The sequence below is a fragment of the Phragmites australis genome, chromosome 16 (assembly GCF_958298935.1).
Source record: "Phragmites australis chromosome 16, lpPhrAust1.1, whole genome shotgun sequence".
Taxonomy (NCBI): domain Eukaryota; kingdom Viridiplantae; phylum Streptophyta; class Magnoliopsida; order Poales; family Poaceae; genus Phragmites; species Phragmites australis.
The window spans coordinates 8,822,434-8,846,915 of record NC_084936.1 but is presented as its reverse complement, the minus strand read 5'-3'; the positions used below and the strand labels follow the sequence as shown (position 1 = coordinate 8,846,915).

The 24,482-nt window shown below is 49.3% G+C and overlaps 2 protein-coding genes across 2 annotated transcripts; both read right to left on the bottom strand.

Annotated features, from left to right (window-relative positions):
- Positions 1 to 3,703: 3,703 nt before the first annotated feature.
- On the bottom strand, positions 3,704 to 4,181 carry LOC133895038 (agamous-like MADS-box protein AGL29). The gene is made up of 2 exons (XM_062335248.1): positions 4,010 to 4,181; positions 3,704 to 3,921 (listed from the first exon to the last, which is right to left on the bottom strand). Exons 1-2 carry the CDS (start codon positions 4,179 to 4,181, stop codon positions 3,704 to 3,706), a joined length of 390 nt encoding a protein of 129 aa, XP_062191232.1.
- Positions 4,182 to 4,815: 634 nt separating this feature from the next.
- On the bottom strand, positions 4,816 to 5,556 carry LOC133894920 (agamous-like MADS-box protein AGL29). The gene has a single exon (XM_062335117.1). It carries the CDS (start codon positions 5,554 to 5,556, stop codon positions 4,816 to 4,818), a length of 741 nt encoding a protein of 246 aa, XP_062191101.1.
- Positions 5,557 to 24,482: the final 18,926 nt, after the last annotated feature.

The following is a 24,482-nucleotide window of genomic DNA, read 5'->3' as shown; positions in this document are numbered from 1 at the left end:
GTGCAAACAATAATTGGCAGTGATAATGGCTATCACTACTGGATGGGTTTACAAACTAGTAGTGATCCTGAAAATCCGTAAATCTTCACATGCGCGACTGCTAGGCTTCACGCACGTGACTTTAAGTGTGAGAAATCCTCGCTCACTCTTTCACTCTGCTCTCTAGCTCTCTCTCTCGAGCTCTCTCTCTCTCTCTCTCTCTCTCTCTCTCTCACCCACCACTGGCCACCATCACCTCTTACGCGCGATCCACATGGATCCGCTACCGCCTCCATTGCCGCCTCTGAGGACGCCTCCCACACTCATGTCCTCATCCGGGAAGGAGGAGGCCCCGCTCGATGAGGCGCCACCTTCCGTGTCCGATTTTGGTATTTCACCACCAAGATCCCCTTCGTCGGATGACGAGGTGTGGGACGAGTTCATCGATGAGCCACCAAAGGCTAAGAAGGCTCAGACAAGCTTGTTGAAGGATGAGGAGGAGGACGATGATGCTGATGCTGACAACAGCGGCGATAACGACGGTGATAAGGCAACAAAGACGGTGACAATGACGACAAGGATTAGGACGACGACGATGGTGAGGATGACGATGCGAACCCCTTCGGGCCACCTCTTCGACACGTACGTGGCCTTCTGAAGACTCGAAGCTACAACAAGTCCCTCCAGAGCTTTCGGCCTCCGAACTTAGCATGAGGCCTTATCCCTAGAGGCTGCGAACCCCTTCGAACCACCTCTCCGGCGCCCATGTGGCCCTCCAAAGCCTAAAGACGCAGCCGACCTCCGGAGATAATATCAGGGAAGAAAGGACACCCCCCTACAGCCGACCTAACGCGAGGTGACAGGTGATTAATGCCGGTGCATGTGGTGCTGATCCTGACACCCCAGCGCGATGCAAGTCGTCCTGACGCCCCCGGTAGAGCGGCGCCGGGCCGCAATTGGCAACAGGCTCACCCCTCAGGGGGAAGGCACCACAATAGTTACCACGATAGATATTTATCTTCTAAGTAGGGTAAAAGGTAGTTATTCAGGATAAGACCCAGTAATTAGGCCAGGTCCAAGATATTTGTACATTATGATAACTTGTACACTAAGCTATGTACTACCTTATAAATAGGGGGTCGTGGTCACCTGGAAGAGGGAGGTCAGAAGGAGCACGCTCAACCCAACACGGAGGAGCACAATCACAAAGTCTTTCTGTGATACTCCCCTAGCCTGGTCCATATTTTTACTATCAATACACTTGTGGTGTTCCTTCCTCTCAAACTTTACCTTTAAGCTTGAGTCTCCTCCTTAGAAGAAACTCTCGCCGTATTTGTTGGGGCAAGACGATCTCTTGCTCCAACAAGTAGTACTAACACTGGATCATCCGGTGAGTACATCTTCAGAAACTAGCCATTGGAAGCCCCACTCAAAGCCTCTGTGAACACCAGACACTCTGGTGTATACTACATCTCTATCACCGGACTATCCGGTAAGTACATTTGAGCCATCCGAGCCTTTGTAGCCTCTCTATATAAATTACTTCGGTGTAAGCCTCCGGTGCACTTCCTCTTGACACCAGACCATCCGTTTAGTTCATCCTCATTCTTCGACAAATGAAATCGCCTCTGCAAGAAATACTCCAGTGTATATCGTTCGTTGATCACCAGACTTTCCGGTGAGTTCAACTTCTTCTGTCCCGAGCGAAAATACTCTGGTGTCCACCTTCTTCATCAACACCGGATTATCCAGTGGTTTCTTTAGTTATGCTCTTCTCTGTAGATAAAGCTCCGGTTCTACACCTTGCTGAGCACCAGACTATACGGTGAAGTCTTCAACCTTCTCTCCCCTTTTGTCAGAAATGCTTCGGTGAGTTCAACACACAGAGCACTGGACCATCCGGTGAGAGCAATTCTCCTAAAATTTCTCCAATTCAGTCAATCTTTGTCCCAGCTGCAGTGGCTTCTTTATGTATTGCATATATGAGACCTACTAAAGAATATACATGACAAACATGTTAGTGCCAATGACTATGTTGTCATTGATCACCAAATCACAATCATAATTTAATAGGACCATTTTCGCTACAGCGGTATCTGTCAGAATCAAATACTTCAAGGATTTTTCTTGCCTTCTTGGATAGTTCCAAACTATTAGACCATGGATATTAGGACATTTGATTTCTTTATTTCTTTTATCTTCTTCCTCTGAAACAAGGAATTAGGCAAATAATCTATCTCTTTTGACTACGTAAACATGATCTTCAAGATAGTGAGTTCCCAAAATTATCAAAATGGTAACAATCAATTTCAAGTGGTTGGTTTTAATTTTAAATTTTCATATACGAAATATTTTTGACATGTTAAATTCATGTAAAATTCGAATATTTATTGGTCAACTATAGTTCACCAGCCCAAGAGAAATCTAAACTGCCAGCAAACTAGCTTAGCTTTTTTTAGTCCAGCCGCTTCTAAGACCATCTCTAACGGTTTCTCTTCAGGACCAGAATCCCTTCACGACGGGATTTTCGTTCCTTTCAGTGCTCTAACGGTTTCCTTTCACGGTTCCCGTCACGAAAGGATTCCTAAAGTTATTCCCTTCAGAACAGGATTCTCTCTCTTTTTTCTTTACAATTTCCTTCGAAGGGAAACTGTTGGAGATAAAAGAAAATAAAAGGAATAAGTACATAGGAGAGAATCGGAAAATGAATGAAATAAAAAGAATATGGTTGAAAATAGTCTAAGGACAGACAGCCAAAAGCTGTCTCTAGCTAGAGAAGCTCCAAACCAGACAAACTATCTCACAGCTGTGAACAGTATCTAATATTAGACGTATTGGACGCATTTGGAATGACACCTCGATTCGCATTTCAATTTTTGGGCGTTGACCGTGTGCTAAGGGCGCGTTTGCATGGGCGAAGCAATGGTGACCAAATGCTCTGCCAATTTTTTTTGGCAAGCCAACGGTTTGACGTAGCTAGCCTGGGCACCATCCAAACACGCCCATTGTCTTGATTTGAAAGCACAAAAAAAGTACTATAGCAGTTAAGGCCAATTCTGCTCAGTTTCACAATTATGCACATTGCTGCTGAAATATATTACTCCAGCAGCTCATCGTTATTGGTGGTGTCTAAGGTGGGCCAGCGCCGATTACCATGTTCGCTGTTCAAGTCCAAAATACATCTGTACACTAATGGTGGTGTCTTAATTTTTTTCTTGGATCCCTTGTTAAACTCTGAAACATATCCCTATGTGAATTGAATGTTAAAGTGACATACATATTATATTCTCGTAAAAAAATTCATAAAAATGATGCGCTCACTTGTGGAGATGTTTGAATGAGATAAAGTGAAATGATGTTTCAAAGGTAAGAGTGTTGTATGTGTATACATACCATCCAAGTTACATTTGTTAAAATCACAAGATTGTGTACATATCAACTTCAATTTCGTTTGATTCTTTCTGCTGATTGCACGTTGTGGTTACCACCAAGTTATTAGTCTTGTCAGCGTAGGTGTGTTCTATTGCCAGGCGGCTGACTGTGTATGTTGTTTTGGTTTGATTGATTCTTGTTTTTCCCACATGGAAGAATTTGCAATAATACTGGCCAACTGTTTGAGTGGTCCCTATTGTAAGTTTCTTATTTCCAAACAAAATCTGGGAGGCCAAAGACATATGCATTTGAAGTTGTGGACTTGTGGTGGTCTTCTTGTTTGCTTGGCATCTTATACCTCCTTTTTCAACTCCAAGTCGTGTAGCCCTAAAATCCCAACATCAGCCATTAAACGTTGGATCACGCGTCCTCTACTCTTCCTTTCAATTGCCTCTTGCACATTCTCCTTCATCCGCTTCTCGGCCTCCATTGACTGTTGCAATTCCGCAAGTTGTCGATTCATCACATGACTTGTATCTGGCACCCCATCACCACCATGGATCCCACTACCTATGCATGACCATGCAAAGTGCGCATAGCGAGGAAGCAGTCTGCAACAGAGCAGCAGAGGGATGGCCAAAGGAGAGGGACTTGTCACCAGGGGAGAAGATGACAATGGCATCCTCTACACCGCATAGAGTGGAAAGCTTGCTAGCCTTCTTGACTAGGCTTGGGCGGCGCTTGGAGACGCATACCTCAGGTGCCTCCATGTTTTGGATGGGTTTGATCTTAATCTTTTGCCTACCATGATCAAACTTAGTCTTCACCATCGCATAGCTAGTTGGTGCTATGTTGTTTATGGGCTATTTATGTATTCTAGAACAGTATGTAGATTCAGATTATATGGTGAGATGGGATGGTGCACAGGAGTTTATATAGAGATGAAATAGGAAGATGAGTTTGGATTGGTGTGAATGCATGCTGTCCTATTGGTCATTTTTTGCTGGACACTATCTAATTTAACAGGAAGGTATTGGTTAAATGGAAGCATTTTATTGCATAGACTATGATATGCCTCTACGATATATATGCAATTTTTGGAACAATTGTGGGCTACCTGAGAACGTCCTTGAGCAAAACACAACTAAGTGGGCGCCGGCCACCTCCAAGGGCAACGCGAAGATTATCAATATCTATCAACGAGGGCAGTATAGTGATCTCACAATATATAATGAAAAGAAAGAAACAGAAACCCTTTAAATGATTTCTCAAACCAAACGTTGGATATGAAACAACCCTAAATCATAGTGATAATGATAGCATAATAATATTTAAAGAAAATGACAACAATAACAAACCCTTGAACTTGATTGCTAGATTATTTGTATCCAGCATTTGAAATGATAAAATTCTTATACTACTATATTTAGATTATAATATGAAAGATCAGTTCATTCATCGCCATTACCCTCCAAACTGGACATGGAAGCAATTCCCAATGCCACCAAGGGAACCATGAAGCAAAGAGTTGACCTGAAGCACCTCATGTGGTCCATTGCTAGAACTTGGAAGAGTGGTATACATGGGTCTGCCCCTCTGATCACCAAACAAAACCTGTGAGGACAGCGACATATGCATATGAGATTGTGGTGGTGGTCTTCTTGTTTTCTTGGCATCTTGCAGCACCTGGTGGACCTTCCTCTCGAGCATGCCTTGTACTGCAGTGAGCTCCTTTTCGAATGCCAACAACTCATGTAGCTCTAATATCCCAACATCAGACATAAAACGTTGCATCACATGTCCCCCACTCTCCCTTTCGATCGCCTCTTGCACATTCTCCTTCCTCTGCTTCTCAGCCTCCATTGACTGTTGTAACTCCGCAAGCTGTTGATTCATCTCATGGCTTGTACCTGTCAAGCCATGACTACCACAGTTCCAACCATCCATGGTGTGTCCATGTGAAGTCCGTGCAGTGAGGAAGCGGTCAACAACAGAGCAAACAGAGGGATGGCCAAAGGAGAAGGACTTGCCACCAGGGGAGAATATGACAACAACAACCTCTCCACCGCATAGGGTGGAAAGCTCGCTGGCATGCTTGAACAGGCTTGGGCGGCGCTTGGAGAAGCATACCTGACGTGCCTTCATGGTTTGGATGGGCTTGATCTCAATCTTTTGCCTACCCTTGGTCAGCTTAGCCTTCACCATCACCTAGCTAATTGGTGATATGCTGTTTATTGGCTATATATGTATTCTAGAACAGTATGTAGATTGAGATTATATGGTGAGATGGGATGGTGCACATGAGTTTATATAGAGATGCAATAGGAAGATGAGTTTGGATTGGTGTGAATGCATGCTGTCCTATTGGTCATTTTTAGCTGGACACCATGCTAATTCAATAGGAAGGTATTGGTTAAATGGAAGCATTTTAATGTATAAACTAACGAGGAACTTAGTCTGAAGGTGGCATATTTAGAATGAACTCTTATAGAAATAAACAGACGAACAAAGTTAATTATGGTTTGAAGAATGAAATGGACACACCAAGAGTGCTAGCTGGAATATAACACAAAGATTTGCCTTTATATATGAAGCATCCATAAGATAATTGCTTAATGTTTAGAGCTTGAGACACACAATTTTTTTCAAATATACAAGACAGATAGCCATGATCTACATATGGAATGAGGAAGCATCCCTTTTCATATTGGTTAAAAGGAAGCATTTAATGTTTATATTAAGTTTGTTACTCGACGCTTATAGAAATAAATGGAGGACCATGCATGTTCATTTATGGTGCAAAGAATCGAATAGACGTACCATGAGACCTATTTAGATCTGTGTAAGGGGTAAGTGTGGAATGTAACATATGGAATAATATTTGCCCACTATAAAGCATCCATAACAATTGCTTCATGATCAGAGACTGGGATTTAAAAAATCAAATAGACCTTATGACATGGGCGATCAGCTACAAACAGGTAGCCGCTTCACAAGATATGGCACAAAGAAGGAAATGTGGACGAAGAAGGCTCCAAACATTGTCCAATTTAGGGGTGCCAATGAGGTGGGTCATGTCACGTCCAAGTTCTTGAAGAAACTTTTGTGAAATCATTTATATCATTTTGTTTGAGATTCTTAAATTTTTTGAAGTCCATAGGATTCTTCTTGGAGTTTTCTAAGCTTTATGCAATTTGTTAGCCCACTTCACCATCCCTTGCTCATCCTTGTCACCTCTAACCACCATTAGCCCAACACCCCTAGCTCATGGGTCCATTCCTCTTAGCCCAACCCATGTGTGCATCTCTACCCATTTTATATATATATTTTCAATATTTGCAAAACTAGGCATCTATTTAAAAAAATTTCAATTGTAACCTACCATCACCCATTGAAAGGGTGATAGCAAGGTGTCGCCCATCCAACGGGTGACACCTTGACATGGTAGGCTACTGTGGCGGCAGCATGACGTGGCACAAAAGATATTGCCCGTCCAACAGGCGACACAAGAGGGTGACATCTTCATGTCGCTTGTTGGATGGGAGACATCTTCATGTCGCCCAACCAACGGTGACATCTTCCTAGGGTTGTTGAGTTAAGGGTTTCACCATGCTCATTTTGGTTTGCGCTAGAGTTAGCATTGTCCGTCTTTCACCATTCGGTGTTTTTGAAGTATTTAAAAGTCTATTTCCATTCAATGTTTTTGAGAAATTTTGATATGTGGAATTGTAATCGAAGCAACAATAGACATGATGGCATATACGATACATGATCATTCTAACCTATCCATGTACAGCCTCAACCTAACATGCCTTAGGGAATGTAAAAAACATGATTACAACATCAACTCTACTAAGTGCAGCTGGATACTTTCCCTTCCTTGTAGCTTTCGGTCCTACCTCACACACCCGACGTGCCCTCTCACGCTTCCTCTCCCTCTCTGCCTCACATGCCTCCTCCTTCTTGTGATTTTGCTCCTCTCACATCTTTTGTTGCTCCTCCTAAATGCATTTGCGCTTAGCTTCCCTCCTCTCATCAGCTTCCATTTCATGGAAGTGTCTCCAAGTGGCCTTGTGCTGCTCGTGTAGGAGGAACAGATCTACTGGCGAGTGCTTAATATCTATCCACTGTACAAAGTCACATAGTGGTGACGGAGACTGCAACGGAGACCAAAATGTTTAGTGGTAAATCACAATTTTATTTGAAGTAGTTTGGCCAGAAGTGTTACCTAGCATCTGTAGCCACCATGGATGCTGTCCTAAGGTAGATCGTACTCATAGTTTGGGCACATGAAGAACCCTCTTCTGTAGGTGTCAGAGAATTCGGTGGACTTCATCACCCTACAAAGGTCTCCACACGAGCACATGGGCACTTCGACTGCTGGCATAGTATCTGGCATATGTCTTATCCATTTAGCTTGTTGTTATGTATATTGTAGCATACATTGTTGCACTTCATTTATGCTCATCATTGCACGCATTCTTGTTTAGTGAGCGAAGAATTGGAGTGTGACTCGGCCGTGGTTGAAGGCGACGCCAACCTCCCGGAGTTCTATGAGTGTTGTGCGAGGAGTATCAGACAACCGTCTGAGCAGCAAGACAAGTAACTAAGCATATTGCACCTTTGTTCAATTGAATGAAGTCTAAAATTGATGAACTATGCTTATATATGTTTGCATGTGTCAAGTCGAGATCGGGTACAAATGGGTAGATCCTATATTGAATGCATTACTTCTACATTGATTTGTTGTTCATCCTTTCCTTGTTACCTTGAGTATGTTGCTGATGTCTAGGTTACAAATTAAATCAAAATGCTTAGCAATGCATAGGTCATTCAGTAGAAGTCGAGCGGTGATTGTTTCATCGTTCGCGAGCATAGGTGATATTTACTTTCACAATGATCACAATGTTGGATATGGGTTGATGATAGTTAGATGAGTGGTGAGTATGAGACGAGATGTGGATGGTGCTAGGGGTGTTATCTACTCCAGAGGAAAGCCTGGTAGGCCACAAGAGGAACCTGGACACCAGAGTCCGCTTACGTCGTTTAAACACCGATCGTCGGTGTAGTCGGCTTTAGCACTTACCTTACTCACCACATGCCAATCTAATGGTAAGGCGAGCCGAATACCTATATAGTTGTGATCATTTGAGCGTGAACATCTATGGTGTGAGCTGGTGGGCTTGTAAGAGGTGCTAGTTTTCTCCGGGAGTAGTTCTAGTACCTCCGCGCAGAGTGATGCATGATCCAAATGGTTGAGGCTTATTGGGAAAGGATGACATGAGTACCCCTTGTATGGACCTGTGTGGTCATACAAGCCGTTTGGTCCTTAAGTCGTGTGGATTCAGGAGTATCCCCTGTAGGGTGTAAAAATATTTTGAAATGTCGCGCTCTCAGTCACAAGCATGTTTCTGTCCCACCGTAGAGTTTTTGCTTGTGGTTGATGGTTGGATATGTGGAAGATGGTTGAGTTGGTCTTTGTTACATATATGTTCAATGGTTCTAATTATTTATGTTTAGTTGGTTATGGTCGTGTAGAATTATGTTGTTGTTGGTTAAGTTAGTTGCTCATATCTATGTGTCTAGGTTACTTACCGCTTATGTTTAACTTAACCATGTGGCTTTTCCTTACTAATAGCTCAATGTATAATCCTTGGAGTTGAGCTATGTATATGTGCTCTATATGGTTTAAGTCTTACGAGTACTTTCGTACTTAGCTGCTCTACAGGTTTTGTAGGTGAGGAAAGGTCGGTGTTTGGCTACTTTGTGCCTGCCGATCAGGGTGGCGGGCAAGAGTAGTTCATCCTACTCTCGAAGGTCGTGCTTTTAGGGTGGAGCCTAAGGGCATGTGGCTTCATTCTTATTTTGTTGTATATCTTTTAGTCTTCTGCTGCTTAGGGTGCGTTTGGTTCATCGTCCTGGGCTAGATGGGATCGCTCCATCCACCTTTTTGCTCCTGCCGGCTGTTTGGTTCAAGGTCAGAAACGGACAGGACCATCCATGTGGAGGGAATATTCGTTGAAGATCCTGTATCAGTCGATCCCGTAAAAAAACCCGGACGGACTCGTCCACGTTCATCTGCCGAGCGTTGGTACGTGTGATTTTATATTTTTTATTTAACTCTCGATTTTATTTAGATTATAAGAGTGGTCCAAAAATTCTAAATATTTTTATGAGCAAACTAGAGCTCATTAGAAACCTATTTTAATTAGTTTGATTAAAAAAATATAAGCCAATATTTAATTAAAATTTTCTAAATAAATCTACTATTATAAATTCTAACAATTTTATTGCCTCCAATAAATTTCCAAAAATCTAAAAAATCACTAATATTATTCTCATGTGATGTACTAATTTATAACTAACTTAGCACATCCAATCCATCCAACCAAATAGAAAACTGGCTCATCCCATCCATCCAACCAAACAGAAAATTGAATCATCCTATCCTGAAAAACAGGGATGGTCATATCCCATCCAACCTCGACTTCCAACCAAACGCACCCTTAGTTTCTTTTGCTGGTTAGGAGTTGAGCAGGTTTTAGTCACCTCCTAGCTCTCTTTTGCTGTAAATTGTAATAACTTATTGCATGCTTAAGAACTTGTAATATAACTTTAATTACTTGCTCTTTCTTAAGCTCTATTGTGATGCTATATGTTGTAAAGGAATGTGCTTCCATCTTGGGCACAAAACATATGACGAGACTACCAGGATGATATTATGATTAATCACCGAGGTTGTGATTATGAATAATGAACTCATCGAGCCTATTGTGCAGTGGGGCGGCCCAACACGGCATGATCATAAGTGGGCCGTGCTTGGGCCTAAGGCTCGGCACGTGGGCTGGCATGGCACGACCTGTTTGGCTAATGGGCCGTGCCTAAATGGGCTATAACTAGCTGAGCCTGGGTCGTGCCATGCCGAGCGGCCCAGTTGGCCACGTCTAGTTATAGAGAACATTGTCTTTTTAAGTATGTATATGATTTTAATGATTAATGATAACATAGTTAATATGACTAACATGTTTATCAAATATATGTTTTAGTAGGTCTCATGGATGTAATACAGGAAGAAGCCACCAAAGCGAGACAAGGATTGGATTCAATTGGACAAGTCCTAGAAAATTTGTTAACGTCGGATGGTCCGATATTGGTGCACTAAGTACAGTTGGAACATTTTACAATACTTGGGAAATCCTTCAGTGGAAAGGTTTTGAACGCGCTGGATAGTCCGGTGATGAGGATTGGTTACACTAGAGTATTTTTCAGGAGATGTTGCAACAGCTTGCCTGATGTGTTTGTACACATCAGATGGTCCGATGACCAGAGGATCTGCACACCAGAAAAATGCACAGTGAGAAGTGGCTCAGTTGACTTAAGTATATACACTAGATAGTCTGGTGATAGAGTTCAAGATAACGCCGAAATATCCGACGTTCACAATGAGTTTGAATGCGGTTCCAATAGCTAGTTTTTGCTGCTGTACATGTTGGATGGTTCGGTGTTTGTACTGCTATTGACGTCGGATCATCCGGTGTTCACAGTCTTTTTTTATCGTTAGGGCAATAGCTAGTTCACGGGGTTGAGGCTATAAATACCTCCTCACTCGGCCATTTGAGTGTGCTGGAGTCCAGGGAAACTCATAGATACTTAAGAATACATCAAGCCACCAAAGTGCTAAAAGTGATCATCCAATGCAATTAAATACAAGATTAGGGAGTGATTAGTGCTATTAGACCTAGAGAGAGTTGTTGTTAGGTGTTGTTGCCTAGAAAAAGGATCAAGGAGTGATTTTACATTGTACCAAGTTGTCGGAGAGTGAACTCCTGTCGCAGGGATCCCGAGAGACCCCTCTTTAGAGATTCGGCCGGGGGGATGATCCTAGAAAAGCTTGTATGGGAAATAAGCGGGAACGGAAGTAAATGCGCTGGCTTGCGGGTACACCGGGTTTTTGGACAGGTTCGGGCCGCGCGGGGGCGTAACACCCTACTCCTGTATGAGTGTTATATCTATCCTTGAAGGGGATCCTTCAAGGATATATCTGGTTCTCAAAGGAGAGCCGTTTACAAAAAGCTGGAGGCTCTTATGTTCTAGCTAGCTGGTCTCTTGATCGTCTTGCGATCGGGGGCTGTTGTTTTCTTGTTCTTCGACTGACTCTTTTCTTCCTCTCTTTTCTTGGTGTCCTCCATCCTTTCCTTTTATAGATGCGCCGACCTCGACATATCCTGAATGGGAAAGAGGGGACGCGAATGCCCGGGTGCCACGGAGAAAGGCGTAATCATTTCATTTTGGCGAAGTGACAGGGGCGGTGGAGGAAGGCGGCGTGCATTCGACCACCAGCCGCTGCGGAAGCTTCGGGGTGCTCTGAAAAGGGCCCACCGGACAGCCTCAGAGGTGCCCGGTGCGCCCACCCTGTCTTGTTCTCCTGCCAGGGCAGGGTGGCAGGCCGAGCGCTTCGATTCTGGCGACGTTATCCCGAGGCGCGCAGGCGAAAACGGGACGGGACCCGTGCATTTAATGGACCCACGCCCCCCTGCCAGTGCATGGCAGGGTCTGACACTGGGGCGTGGGCAGCCGAGAATGTCAGGATGTCAGAATGTCAGGCCACGCGCGCCTATTAAATGCGGCATCGGGCCTTTGACTGGATGACACCCTGACGACGGGGCCCTTTGAGTCTTTGAATGATCTTGCGCGAACCTTCTGGGGACCGAGTCCTCGGGGGCTGCCACGGGCAGCCCCGAGCATTCTCTCCCGAGCACCTTGGAGGGACCTTCGGGGCACCGAGTCCTCGGGGGCTGCCACGTGCAGCCCCGAGCACCCTCTCCCGAGTACTTCAGCGGGACCTTCGGGGCACCGAGTCCTCGGGGGCTGCCACGTGCAGCCCCGAGCACCCTCTCCCGAGCTCCTCGGTGGGACCTTCGGGGCACCGAGTCCTCGGGGGCTGCCACGTGCAGCCCCGAGCACCCTCTCCCGAGTACTTCGGTGGGACCTTCGGGGCACCGAGTCCTCGGGGGCTGCCACGTGCAGCCCCGAGTACTCTCTCCCGAGTACTTCAGCGGGACCTTCGGGGTACCGAGTCCTCGGGGGCTGCCACGTGCAGCCCCGAGCACTCTCTCCCGAGCACCTTGGAGGGACCTTCGGGGTACCGAGTCCTCGGGGGCTGCCACGTGCAGCCCCGAGCACCCTCTCCCGAGTACTTCAGCGGGACCTTCGGGGTACCGAGTCCTCGGGGGCTGCCACGTGCAGCCCCGAGCACTCTCTCCCGGGACTCTGCTTCTACCTATCTTGCAGGGTGGTGATATGTGGTGGACGGCCGGTCTGGCCTCGGGACTTAGGGACCCCTGGTTCTAAATACACCGACAGTAGCCCCCGGGCCCGTTTGGCAGCTGATGGGACAGAGACTGCGAATGGGCCCTTCGTCGCGACCGAGGCCAAGGCGGCCAAGGCGGGCCGGATGCCATGTGGCAAGCTTTCGAGAGGTGGCCCCTGCAGTTTTTAGACATCAAGCAGGCCCCAACGGGAAGATGAGTGGACGTGTGTCCATACAACTTCCTAGGGGCGTGATAATCATACGGGCGGCCCGCGCGGTTGTCGCGCAGATCGAGGAAAATACGCCTGGCAAACGCTGACGTCGCGCGATCGGCGGGAAATTCGCCAGACAGTTGTGTCGACCGAGGCGACGCTTCGCCGAGCGAACCGTCGGGGCGGCAGTTTTTGAATTTTGAGATATAAAAGGGGGAACGGATCGGTCCGTTCCCCTTTTTCACACTCCCTCGCACTCGCGCTCCTGCTTCCTTCGTGCTTCGAAGCCCTAGGAAAATCCCAGGCAAAACGGAGCGTTCCTCCTTCTCCCTCTCTCCACCACCGAAAATCACCTTCCACTCCGCCGAGATGACGAGGGTTGGAGGGGGACGCCGGGATAGGACTCCGGTCAGCATCTTGCCGGAATCCCGCCTGAGGAATGAGGAGGCGGCGGATAAAATCAAGAAGCTGCTGGTGCCGGAGGGTCAGGAAGGCGCTGTGGTGGTGAGGCCGGCGACTCTGACGCCGACGACGACCGTTCCTGGACGAACCGTCCTCTTCACCTCCTTCGTGGCGGCGGGGCTGGTGCCGCCGTTCTCCGCCTTCTTCCTGCAAGTGCTGGAGACGTACGGCATCCAAATGGCGCACCTAAGCCCCAATTCCGTCGTGGCGTTGGCGGTCTTCGCACATCTCTGCGAAATGTTCGTGGGGGTGATGCCGTCGGCGACGCTGCTTCGCCACTTCTTCGTCCTTCGGCCGGTGGGGAAGAAGAGGGGGCACTCCACGGCGGACGTCGCGGGGTGCTGCAACCTTCGGCTCCGGGAAGGCCTGGGGGACCATTATATTCCCCAGGTGGTGCGCAGCAAGTGGGAGGAATGGCGACGGGACTGGTTCTTCGTCGACATCGACCCCCACGAGCGGCTCGAACTGCCAGAGAAGGCGGCGGAACCTCGGCGATCGACGTGGGAGGCGCCGCCGCCAGAAGACGCGAGGCTAAAGCCGGTGCTGGAGCGCATCTTGGAGCTGCGCGAGTCTGGGCTGACCTCTGTCATGGTGGTCGTGGACTTCCTGCGTCGTCGACTGGCGCCCTTGCGGGAGCGGGCCCGACCAAGCTGGTTCTACACCGGGCCGGAGGACATCACTAGGACCCAGATCGGCGCGAGTTGGGATCTGGGGCTGGCGGAGCTGCGAGGGATGACCCGAGTGATCACCGGGTTGGAGGACATGAGCCGGGCGGAGCTCCCGTGGCCGGAGATGGCGCTCTGCGCCCATCCCGACCGGGTGGCTATCATGAGGCGGCTGCCGGAGTTTGATGCCCAAGGGCCCGTGGACCGGCCAAGAAGCCGGAGTCCCGAGGCCTCTGAGCTCCCCGGGCTGGAAGAACTCCTGGGCGAGGAGGTTGCTGGCAGCTCGGCGCAGGCTGGCGACGGGGCCGCCATAAGCAGTAGCCGCCGCGCCAGAGAAGAGGGCGCCCCTGAAACTGCTGAAGAGTTGACGCCGGGAGACCGGGGAAAACGACCCCGGGCCTTAATCCTGCTGCCGGAGTCTCCGCCGTCACCGACGGCAGCGGCGGCGTTTCCGGTGTTGGAGCCGCGCCTGGTGCGGATGGGGCCCGCGCCGACGCCTGCGACCTGCGCGGCGGAGACCGAGACTCGTACGGCGGCACCCGAGGCCCGTGCAGTGGCCCAGCCGAGCCCCCAGCGGAAGAGGCGGCGGGAGGGGTCCGGACCGACGGCACCGGACCCGGACATCAGGCTCCCAGCGGCTAAATGGCGGTATCGGTGAGTCATTTTTCTTGCTTTTCCATGGGTCCTCTCGGCCCGAACTAAGTTTTGACAACTTTTACTTGTCTCCCGTAGGCCGGCCGCAGGCGTTGCGGCGACAGAGAGGGAGCAGGCGCCAAGGCCAGAGCCGAACCTGCCCGCTGCGCCAGCGGAGGCCAGTGTAGGAACGGCGGAGGCGCCAATCGACGTGGAGGCGCCAATCGACGTGGCGGCCATAGGGAGAGAGGCGGTGGCGGCGACTACCGGAAGGGCGCCGGCGGAGCCTACCCCGGGCGCGGAGAGCCCGGGGCGGAGAACGGTGGAGGCGGATGCCTCGCCGGGGCCGGTGGGCAAGGCGGCTGATGCGGGAACGCAGCTGCCGTCCGAGGCCTTGGCTCCGGAGGAGCCTACCCCGGGCAGGCAGAGCCCGGGGCGGATGGCGGCACAGGGCCCTGCGGAGAGCTCGGCCCCCCTGGAGGCATCCGGCGGAGAAGCCTGGGACCCACCGGCGCTCGCAGTGCCTGGCCGGCCTGCCGATCCCCTCCTGGCCGCCATTGAAGGCGTCCGAGCAGCAGTCGGGCAGTTGGGCGCGGCGGTAGAGGCCAAGGAGGGGGAGCTCGAGGCCGAGCACGCCCGCCTGGTACTGGAGAAGGCGCAGCTGGCGGGCGCCCGAGAGGAGGCCCGTGCGGCAGCCGCGCGGGAGCAGAAGCTCCTTGAGGACATCCGTGCGGAAGCCGCGCGGGAACGAGAAGATCTGAGGACCGCGCGGGCAGAGGCCGCGCGGGAACGAGAAGACGCCGCCCGCCTGGCTGAGGCGTCGAGGCAGCAAGCTGCCGAGGCCCTTGCCAGGATGGGGCAGGCGCAGGAGAGGGAGGCGGCAGTCACGGCCCGGGAACAGCTTGCAGAGGAGCGGCAGGCCGAGCTAGCCCGCCGAGAGGGCGCGGTCGAGAAGACGCGCGCCGACCTCCAGCGCTGGGAAGACGACCTCCAGAAGATTAGAGGAGAAATCAAGCGCTGGGAAGAGGACGTCTCCGTCCGGGAAGTGGATAACGAGCTATCAGCGTCTAATCTCGGAGCCCGGGAGGATTCGGTGGTCCAGCAGGAGGAGGTGCTGGCCCGGCGGGAGAATGAGCTGAGTCGCCGGGAAGGCGAACTGAATCGCCGAGAGGGCGAGCTGAGTCGCCGGGAGGGCGAAGCCGCTGCCGCGGCGGCCACCGCGGCTACCAGGGCGGAAGAAAATGCGAAACACGAGGCAGAACTGACCGCCCGTGAACAAGCCCTGTCCGAGGTGGTGGCTAAGGCGAAGCAGGATGCCGTCCCCGCCGCAGCTGGCGGTTCTTCCGGTCCGGCCGAGGACCAGGGACTCGAGGCACAGCTGCGGGCCGCCAGGGAGAAGCTCGAGGCAGCCTTTGTTTCGCGGGTCAACCTTGTGCAGATGCTGGAGGATATACTCCGGCGGATGCGACGGGCCATGGAGAAAGGTGGTCTTGGGCGGCTTGTCGGCGACACGAAGGGCGACGGCCCCGCACGACAAGTGTTGGAGCTGCAGCAGGTCTGCGAGCGCCTCGAGACCCTGCCCTGGGCAGTTCAGGAACTTGCCGCCCGGGAGGGACGTGGCTTGGCCCAAGCCGTGGCCGAGCATGTCCTGGCCTGCTACCGAAGCAGGGACCCGGACTTCCCATTGGAGCCGGCGCGGGAGGGAGTGGTCGAGGCTGAGGAGGAGGTCGCCCGAGCAGCGGTTAGGAGTACCGCCTCTGCGGTGGTGGCCGGCTTCAGGCGAGAGGTGCCGCCACCGCCAGCCCCCGGGGACGACTCAGAGGACTCAGCCGACGCCTCTGCCGCTGACTAGGCCTTCGGCGCCCTTTTTTCTTTTGTTGTAGATGCAGGAGTGAATATTAGGAGTGAACCCTTAGAAAAAATGCTTTGTCTATGTCTTGTGAATATAATGGCAGCTTTTCCTTGGGCTCGCAACTCCAATTTCTCTGTATGCTTGATGTTTCCTCTGGCGCTCCGCCTGGAAGTCCCGAGGAGTACTCAGTCGGGCCGCTCCCGACCTTCCCATCCCCGAGAAATGAAGTTGTTCTGGTTGCTGGCGTTGGCGCAGTCAGCCTTCAAGCTCTCGCGAGTCCGCACTGCCTAGTTTAAGAAACAAAGACACAGACTCCCTTGCTCGGGAGATGGAACGGCCCTGCCCGGAACACGCCGTGCCCAGCGGACACCTTTTCACTTTGCGACCACTCAGCCGGTAGAAGGGAGACGCGTGCGGGCGAGAATGTGACCAAAAGTCCTCGCGGTCCGGTGGTGCCCGGGCTCAAAATGGGCCGGACCGAGCACTGACAGCCCGCCCTCAAGGCCTGAGCTCCGGACTACTCGAGCAGCTCGAGTGATAGGATTACCCAGGGCACCTGAGGACTCGGTAGTGCTCGGGGTCCTTAAAAGCGGACCGAACACCACGACCACCACGAAGGGCTTCGGTCAGACGTTACCGTACGCACGGTACTCCTTTCTACGAACCGCTCTGTCGTTCTGGAAAAAGCCGACACGTGGCAGGGTTTTTGCGTGCCAGGAGACCACCTCACCGAGCAGATTAAAGCGCGAGAGCCCCCGAGAATGACTCGGGAACATAAATTTACTGAAAGCAGATTTGTCTGAATATAACCACTCACCGGGCAGCCGTCGGCCTTCCGGCCAGCCGATCCAGAAGGGGTTGATTCCGAGCTCGGGGGCCTGGGGACTTGATCCTTTCAACGGAGCGCCCGAGCGCCCAGAGTCATACAAGGCTCCTAGGGTCGGGTGATCTCGACCACCCAAGCCTAGGCGGTAGGACCACCCGAAGACCCTTGGGGCCGACCAGAGACCGGGGCATTGAAGCCCTCGCGGCCGAACTGCTTGTGATTGCCGACCTGTGACTTAAGAGAGAGAATATAGAATTTCTTTGTTTGGTGCACTCTGTTAGTGCGGTACTTGCCATAGACTGCTCTCGTTTTTTCGACCCGAGACCTCTCGAATACCCGAACCGGCAGACAAGGGCGGACAGAGGCATAACCTAGAGGTCCTATGGTTCGGTGGCGCCTGGGTATGACAGGCCAGACCGAGCACCGACAGCCCGCTCCGAGGGCCTGAGCTCCGGCCTACTCGAGCAGCTCGAGTGATGGGATTACTCAGAGCGCCCCGAAACTCGGTTAGTGCCCGGGAGCCCGTCACGACACCGAACACCACAGCCTACCATGCCGGACGTAAGTCAGCGGCGACTGCTCGCATGTATACCGATTGGGATTCTTTTGTCAACGGGAAAAAATGAGAGAGCGAACTTTTTCTCGCACAACCGAGCACCTCACCAGACAGATTAAACATAGGGAATCCAGAGAAATAATTTGACATAGTGATTGCTTATTAAAATACTGAATGTACGATATTTACAAGGTTGGGTGACAGCGATTTACCACACGGGGCGAAGCCTCCAGACTGCTCGGGCGGGGAGAAGCCCCCGGCCTTATCAACCTGAACCGCGAGCTTTGACCGTCTACGGGTAGAAGCGTCGAAGATGCTCGATGTTCCACGGATTCGGGAGTGGCTGCCCTTCCTCCGTCGCCAACCTGGCGACGGGCGGTGCCGACCAAAGCGGCGATATCTTGCATCCACCGGCCTTCCGGAGTGTTTGGCGTGGCCCGAATGGGAGGGTGCCTGAGGAGGGCTTGCGCTGCAAGCAAGGCGCTCCCTGGGCTGGCCTCACCAAAAGCGAGCCTGCGCCGGGGCGGCGCTCGATGTGATCCAGAGGCGGACCTAGCGGCCGGGGCCCCGACCATCTGCTGGGGGTCGGAGAGTACGCCGGCAGCGGCGGCGCTGATGGGCCCAGCGCCCTGATCCCCTTGGGCGGGAAAAACCTCTTGGTCGTGGGGCGGCGTTCCGTTACTGGAAGTGGAGCCGGAACGCTGGAGACGGTGCCCACCGGCCATCTTTTCCTGTGGAGAAAAAAGGGAAACAAACAATCTAGGGATATTCCCCCCTACCTGGCGCGCCAGCTGTCGGAGAGTGAACTCCTGTCGCAGGGATCCCGAGAGACCCCTCTTTAGAGATTCGGCCGGGGGGATGATCCTAGAAAAGCTTGTACGGGAAATAAGCGGGAACGGAAGTAAATGCGCTGGCTTGCGGGTACACCGGGTTTTTGGACAGGTTCGGGCCGCGCGGGGGCGTAACACCCTACTCCTGTATGAGTGTTATATCTATCCTTGAAGGGGATCCTTCAAGGATATATCTGGTTCTCAAAGGAGAGTCGTTTACAAAAAGCTGGAGGCTCTTATGTTCTAGCTAGCTGGTCTCTTGATCGTCTTGCGATCGGGGGCTGTTGTTTTCTTGTTCTTCGACTGACTCTTTTCTTCCTCTCTTTTCTTGGTGTCCTCCATCCTTTCCTTTTATAGATGCGCCGACCTCGACATATCCTGAATGGGAAAGAGGGGACGCGAATGCCCGGGTGCCACGGAGAAAGGCGTAATCATTTCATTTTGGCGAAGTGACAGGGGCGGTGGAGGAAGGCGGCGTGCATTCGACCACCAGCCGCTGCGGAAGCTTCGGGGTGCTCTGAAAAGGGCCCACCGGACAGCCTCAGAGGTGCCCGGTGCGCCCACCCTATCTTGTTCTCCTGCCAGGGCAGGGTGGCAGGCCGAGCGCTTCGATTCTGGCGACGTTATCCCGAGGCGCGCAGGCAAAAACGGGACGGGACCCGTGCATTTAATGGACCCACGCCCCCCTGCCAGTGCATGGCAGGGTCTGACACTGGGGCGTGGGCAGCCGAGAATGTCAGGATGTCAGAATGTCAGGCCACGCGCGCCTATTAAATGCGGCATCGGGCCTTTGACTGGATGACACCCTGACGACGGGGCCCTTTGAGTCTTTGAATGATCTTGCGCGAACCTTCTGGGGACCGAGTCCTCGGGGGCTGCCACGGGCAGCCCCGAGCATTCTCTCCCGAGCACCTTGGAGGGACCTTCGGGGCACCGAGTCCTCGGGGGCTGCCACGTGCAGCCCCGAGCACCCTCTCCCGAGTACTTCAGCGGGACCTTCGGGGCACCGAGTCCTCGGGGGCTGCCACGTGCAGCCCCGAGCACCCTCTCCCGAGCTCCTCGGTGGGACCTTCGGGGCACCGAGTCCTCGGGGGCTGCCACGTGCAGCCCCGAGCACCCTCTCCCGAGTACTTCGGTGGGACCTTCGGGGCACCGAGTCCTCGGGGGCTGCCACGTGCAGCCCCGAGTACTCTCTCCCGAGTACTTCAGCGGGACCTTCGGGGTACCGAGTCCTCGGGGGCTGCCACGTGCAGCCCCGAGCACTCTCTCCCGAGCACCTTGGAGGGACCTTCGGGGTACCGAGTCCTCGGGGGCTGCCACGTGCAGCCCCGAGCACCCTCTCCCGAGTACTTCAGCGGGACCTTCGGGGTACCGAGTCCTCGGGGGCTGCCACGTGCAGCCCCGAGCACTCTCTCCCGGGACTCTGCTTCTACCTATCTTGCAGGGTGGTGATATGTGGTGGACGGCCGGTCTGGCCTCGGGACTTAGGGACCCCTGGTTCTAAATACACCGACACAAGTGGTACACCGGCACCTTAGAATCTTGGTGACTTGTCGGTATTGTGAGCCTTGATGACTCATACTTGTTGACCCTCCGACTTGGTGTGGAGCGGCGACAAGACGCTTGTACTGAGACGTGGAGACACTTGTTTTGGTGGCTCAAGCTCTGAAGTGAAGACGGTGGTAAGTGATCGGAAAATAGGTTTGTGGTAAGACCTTGCCTTGGTGGCTTGGTGACTCAACCTACTTCAGATATAGGTGGCTCAAGGGCCGTGATCGGTGCCATCCGGGAGCTATAGTCTAGGTGACTACTCTAACATGGACTAGGGGTAGCGTTTATGCCATCGATACCATAGGATAAAAATCTTTATGTCGAGTTTGCTCTCTCTATCATCTTTACGTTTCCGCATTTATATATTTGCAATCTACCTTTGCATGTTTACCTTTATAGAGTAGTTTGTTAGGATTGGCTATAGGTTGCAAATCCACTATGTGAAAAAAGCTTAAAAGTGACAGGTCATAATTGTTATGGGTGATGGGTGCCGCACCCGTCACCCCGAACGCGTCGCTGATGACTAGTCATAAGTGACGGGTAAGGATCCGTCACCAATAAGATCATTGGTGACGGATCAAAACTTGATCCGTCACTTATTAAGGTCATAGTGACGGGTCACAGTTGTGATCCGTAACTTATGATTGATTTATGTTTTCGTGTTTTTAGACAGAAAAAAGTCAAAAAAAAAAATTCACCCGAGCCATCCCAACGCATGCCTATCACCACTACCACGGGTCACTTCTATTTTTTAGCACTATTTTTAGTCTTTGCGTCAAGCGGGAATCAAACCCATCACCTCCCCTCACGCACGCTTATTACCACCTCAGCTATCGTGTGTTTGTGATGGATATCGGATGTTTTATTCTTTTACCTTCTTTGCTGAAGGTCATAAGTGACGGGTCATAACCATGACCTGTCACTTATGAAGTTTATAGGTAACGGGTCGTAATCTTGACCTGTCACTAATAACTGATTTTTTTATTTTACATATAAAATTTGTATTAATATTTGCATATACAATATGTATTAATATTTACATATAAAATTTGATAGGTGACTGGTTATAATTTATCTATAAAATTGTATTAATATTTTATGTATTTCTGAATATCTCATGCAAATGATCGCAATTTGATAGGTGCTCCGGAGTGCATCCGGTAAAACGGGTATAACTTTTGCATATGAATTCCGATTCAATTTTTTTAAACTCTACGGACATCTACAGAAAAAGTTACATCTGTTTCTCCCCCACTTCATCGGGTTCGGTGTATTTTTCGAGGCCAAAGATGGCTTAGAAGATTGAGTTCTCGCCCCTGAAGTTTCTGCACCATTTTCGGAACGCGCATTTGTGTCCATAGCTGCCACCCCTTATATCAAACTTGAGCAGAAATTATATATATTTCATATTCTAATGCTGCTTAGGTGATAAAAATAAGAAAAAATAAAAAATATTAGTGAACTAAATATCTATAACTATTATCATTAGTAACGGGTCACCTTAGGTCAGTCATAAGTGATGGGTCACCTTAGACCAGTTATAAGTGACAGGTCAAATTGTGACTCGTCACTTATTACTTGTCAGGTCAAATTGTGACTCGTCACTTGTTACTTGTCATAAGTGACGGGTCACCTTACACCACTCATAAGTGACGGATCAAATTATAACCCGTCACTTATAACCTGACATAAGTGACGGGTCATGTTACGACCCGTCACTATTATCACAAGTGACATGTCATGTTACGACCCGTCACTAATTTCGTGTCTCCTTTGTCTGTTTTTCATGTAGTGACTTTTTTGAACGGTAGAGTAGGCACACTAGATAAATCTAGAACATATTTAGATAGAAATTTATATAAGTTTATCTTGTAAAGTTTTTGAAGCCAATTAATTTTAGATGTCCTAATTCATCCTTCCTCCTTTTAAGATATCATCGATCCCTACAATAGCAGAGTCAGGATGATTCACTTGCACGAGTCCGAGACCAAGTCGGTCATGGACTTATAGATGAATAGGTGTTATGTAGATGTTTTTTTAAACTCATTCATATAATGAAGATCAAGCTTCGTTAGTTGATGATTTGGTTCCTTTTCTCGTTCATTCTTGTCTTATGGTTTTTGATTTTTTTGGATCTTTTAGTTTAACATGATTTATCTTGGTTTGATCTATCTAAAATCACATAGAGCATTTAGGCAAGGTTCTAAAAAGTTTGATTGGTTGAATTTTTTAATTTTTGTATAATCACAAAATTAGTGTTTAATCAATTTTCATTACCATTTGTCACAACCTCCTTTCGGAGTTCATAACTTTGGATCTAGATATCTAATTGATGTGGTTCTTATTGGGTTAGTTCTATAAATTTATCTAGTTTCTACTGTTAAAATTTGAGGGCAATCATATTGACAGATCTTTCTCTATATTATTTTTAGTGATGTAATCGCTGTCTATCTAGAAGTGGAATATGAAATTGATTTGGATTTTTTATTATGGTGAAATGTTATTCATTAAAATTTGAATTTGACTTTTGTAATCATTGACCCCGTCTAATTGTCCTATTAGAAAGTAATTGATCCTTAAAAAACTGACGTAGTATATATGATGCTCACAATAACTGTCACTGCACTCACTGATGCCTCTATATGTTGGCATTCGTTTCCCAGTGGTATTAAGTTTTTTAGAAACCGGTGGTTGCAACTAAAGAGTCATGAAGTATGATATGCCCCGTTGGCTACTTTTATTGTTAGGGACGAGGATGAGGCGGTGGTGTTCAAAGTTTTGAAATGTAACGTGAGCCTATATACTATAACCCAAAGACTAAATTCCGAGTGTGCATGTCCTCATCATACAGCATGCACGCTCAGATGAGCCGTTCGTTCAGCATCGGATGTCATTGGCTGCATGCATGAAGAAGAAAAATATGACAAAATTACTGACGTCATTCACATGCAAATTCATTTCAAAACTTTAAAAAACTCTAGTTTTCAAACCGAGCATCTAAATTAAAATCCGATCGCACCATTGTGTTTCGTGCGATAAGAGCTTCAAAACTAGACCCCAGTTGAGTATATTTTGATGATATTTTTTTCTAACATCAACTTCGTATAAAAAAGTGCTTCTGTGTGCATTATAATTTGCTTATGATTTTTGAAAACTTGATCATGACTATTAAAAAACTTGCTTATTCGTCAAAATATTTTTCTCAAATCTGTACCCAGTTATGCTAATTTTGCATTTCAAATTCACATAATATGCTTTTCTGGTTCACATGAATTGCTTGTAATTTGGAACTAATATGTTTTTTATGAGTTTACACGGATTTGAGTTTTTCAAATTGAAACAATTTGCTTTCTGGATTTTCTGAACTGCTTGGGTGCGCCTCTCTTCTTTGCTGCTATGTCATGCTAGTCTTTGTTAGAATTACTAAAAATAGAAAAGATGGTTAGATGAAAAATGCTTTTTCACAGCATATGAAATGCTTTTTCATAGTATATAAAATATTTTTTTTCAATACATATGATTTTTGCCTGTGGACAGACAAATTCGCTTTTTCTCAGGTATTGTCGCGGGCGTGCTCTGCGTGTGTCATGCTAATTTGCCCTAATTAGAAAAGTAATTAATTAAATATTTTCTTAATTAAGAGTGTACATGCTATCCTCTTATAGCATGCACAGCCAGTATTTAGTGGTGTCCATACTATAATATACAATCATGTTATGGTAAGTGTGGTTTTGGCTTTTTGCGGGGGAGTGGAAGGTATCACTGTGGCTTTCTTTGTGTAGGTTGTTGGCGATCTTACATAATTTTGATAGTTCTCGTGATGCTAACATTGAGCAACCAACAATTTCACGTACAAGAACACAGATACAAGACACAGTATGAGCTTCAGGCTCTCCTTTCATTTATTCATATTGCAACGAGCACATGCGTGGAGTATTCACAAAAGAAGCCCCCTGGAGACAGTTTCGGTGCAAAGTCCACTCGCCCTTCTGTCAAGACCCAAGGTTATCAGAACATGGAAATCTTATTCACAGCTTAACCCTCTAGACGCTCATGTGCACGTGACGCTTGGTTGCAATGCGTCCTTTTATCTTTCGACATGTGGTGTCCTTAGGGACAGAGAGCACGGTGCGTCATATTCCTTTCCTTTCCTCTCCGTCTCTTTCACACAAGCTCATGATGCTCGTCGACCTCGCCCTCGAGCCACAATAAAATATGGTGAGGTCTCACGCCA

Coding starts and splice junctions, on each gene's coding strand:
- LOC133895038 (XM_062335248.1), bottom strand. CDS start 4,181: ATGGTGAAGACTAAGTTTGATCATGGTAGGCAAAAGATTAAGATCAAA. Junction 3,922..4,009: donor CATTGTCATCTTCTCCCCTG/GTGACAAGTCCC, acceptor GGTCATGCATAG/GTAGTGGGATCCATGGTGGT.
- LOC133894920 (XM_062335117.1), bottom strand. CDS start 5,556: ATGGTGAAGGCTAAGCTGACCAAGGGTAGGCAAAAGATTGAGATCAAG.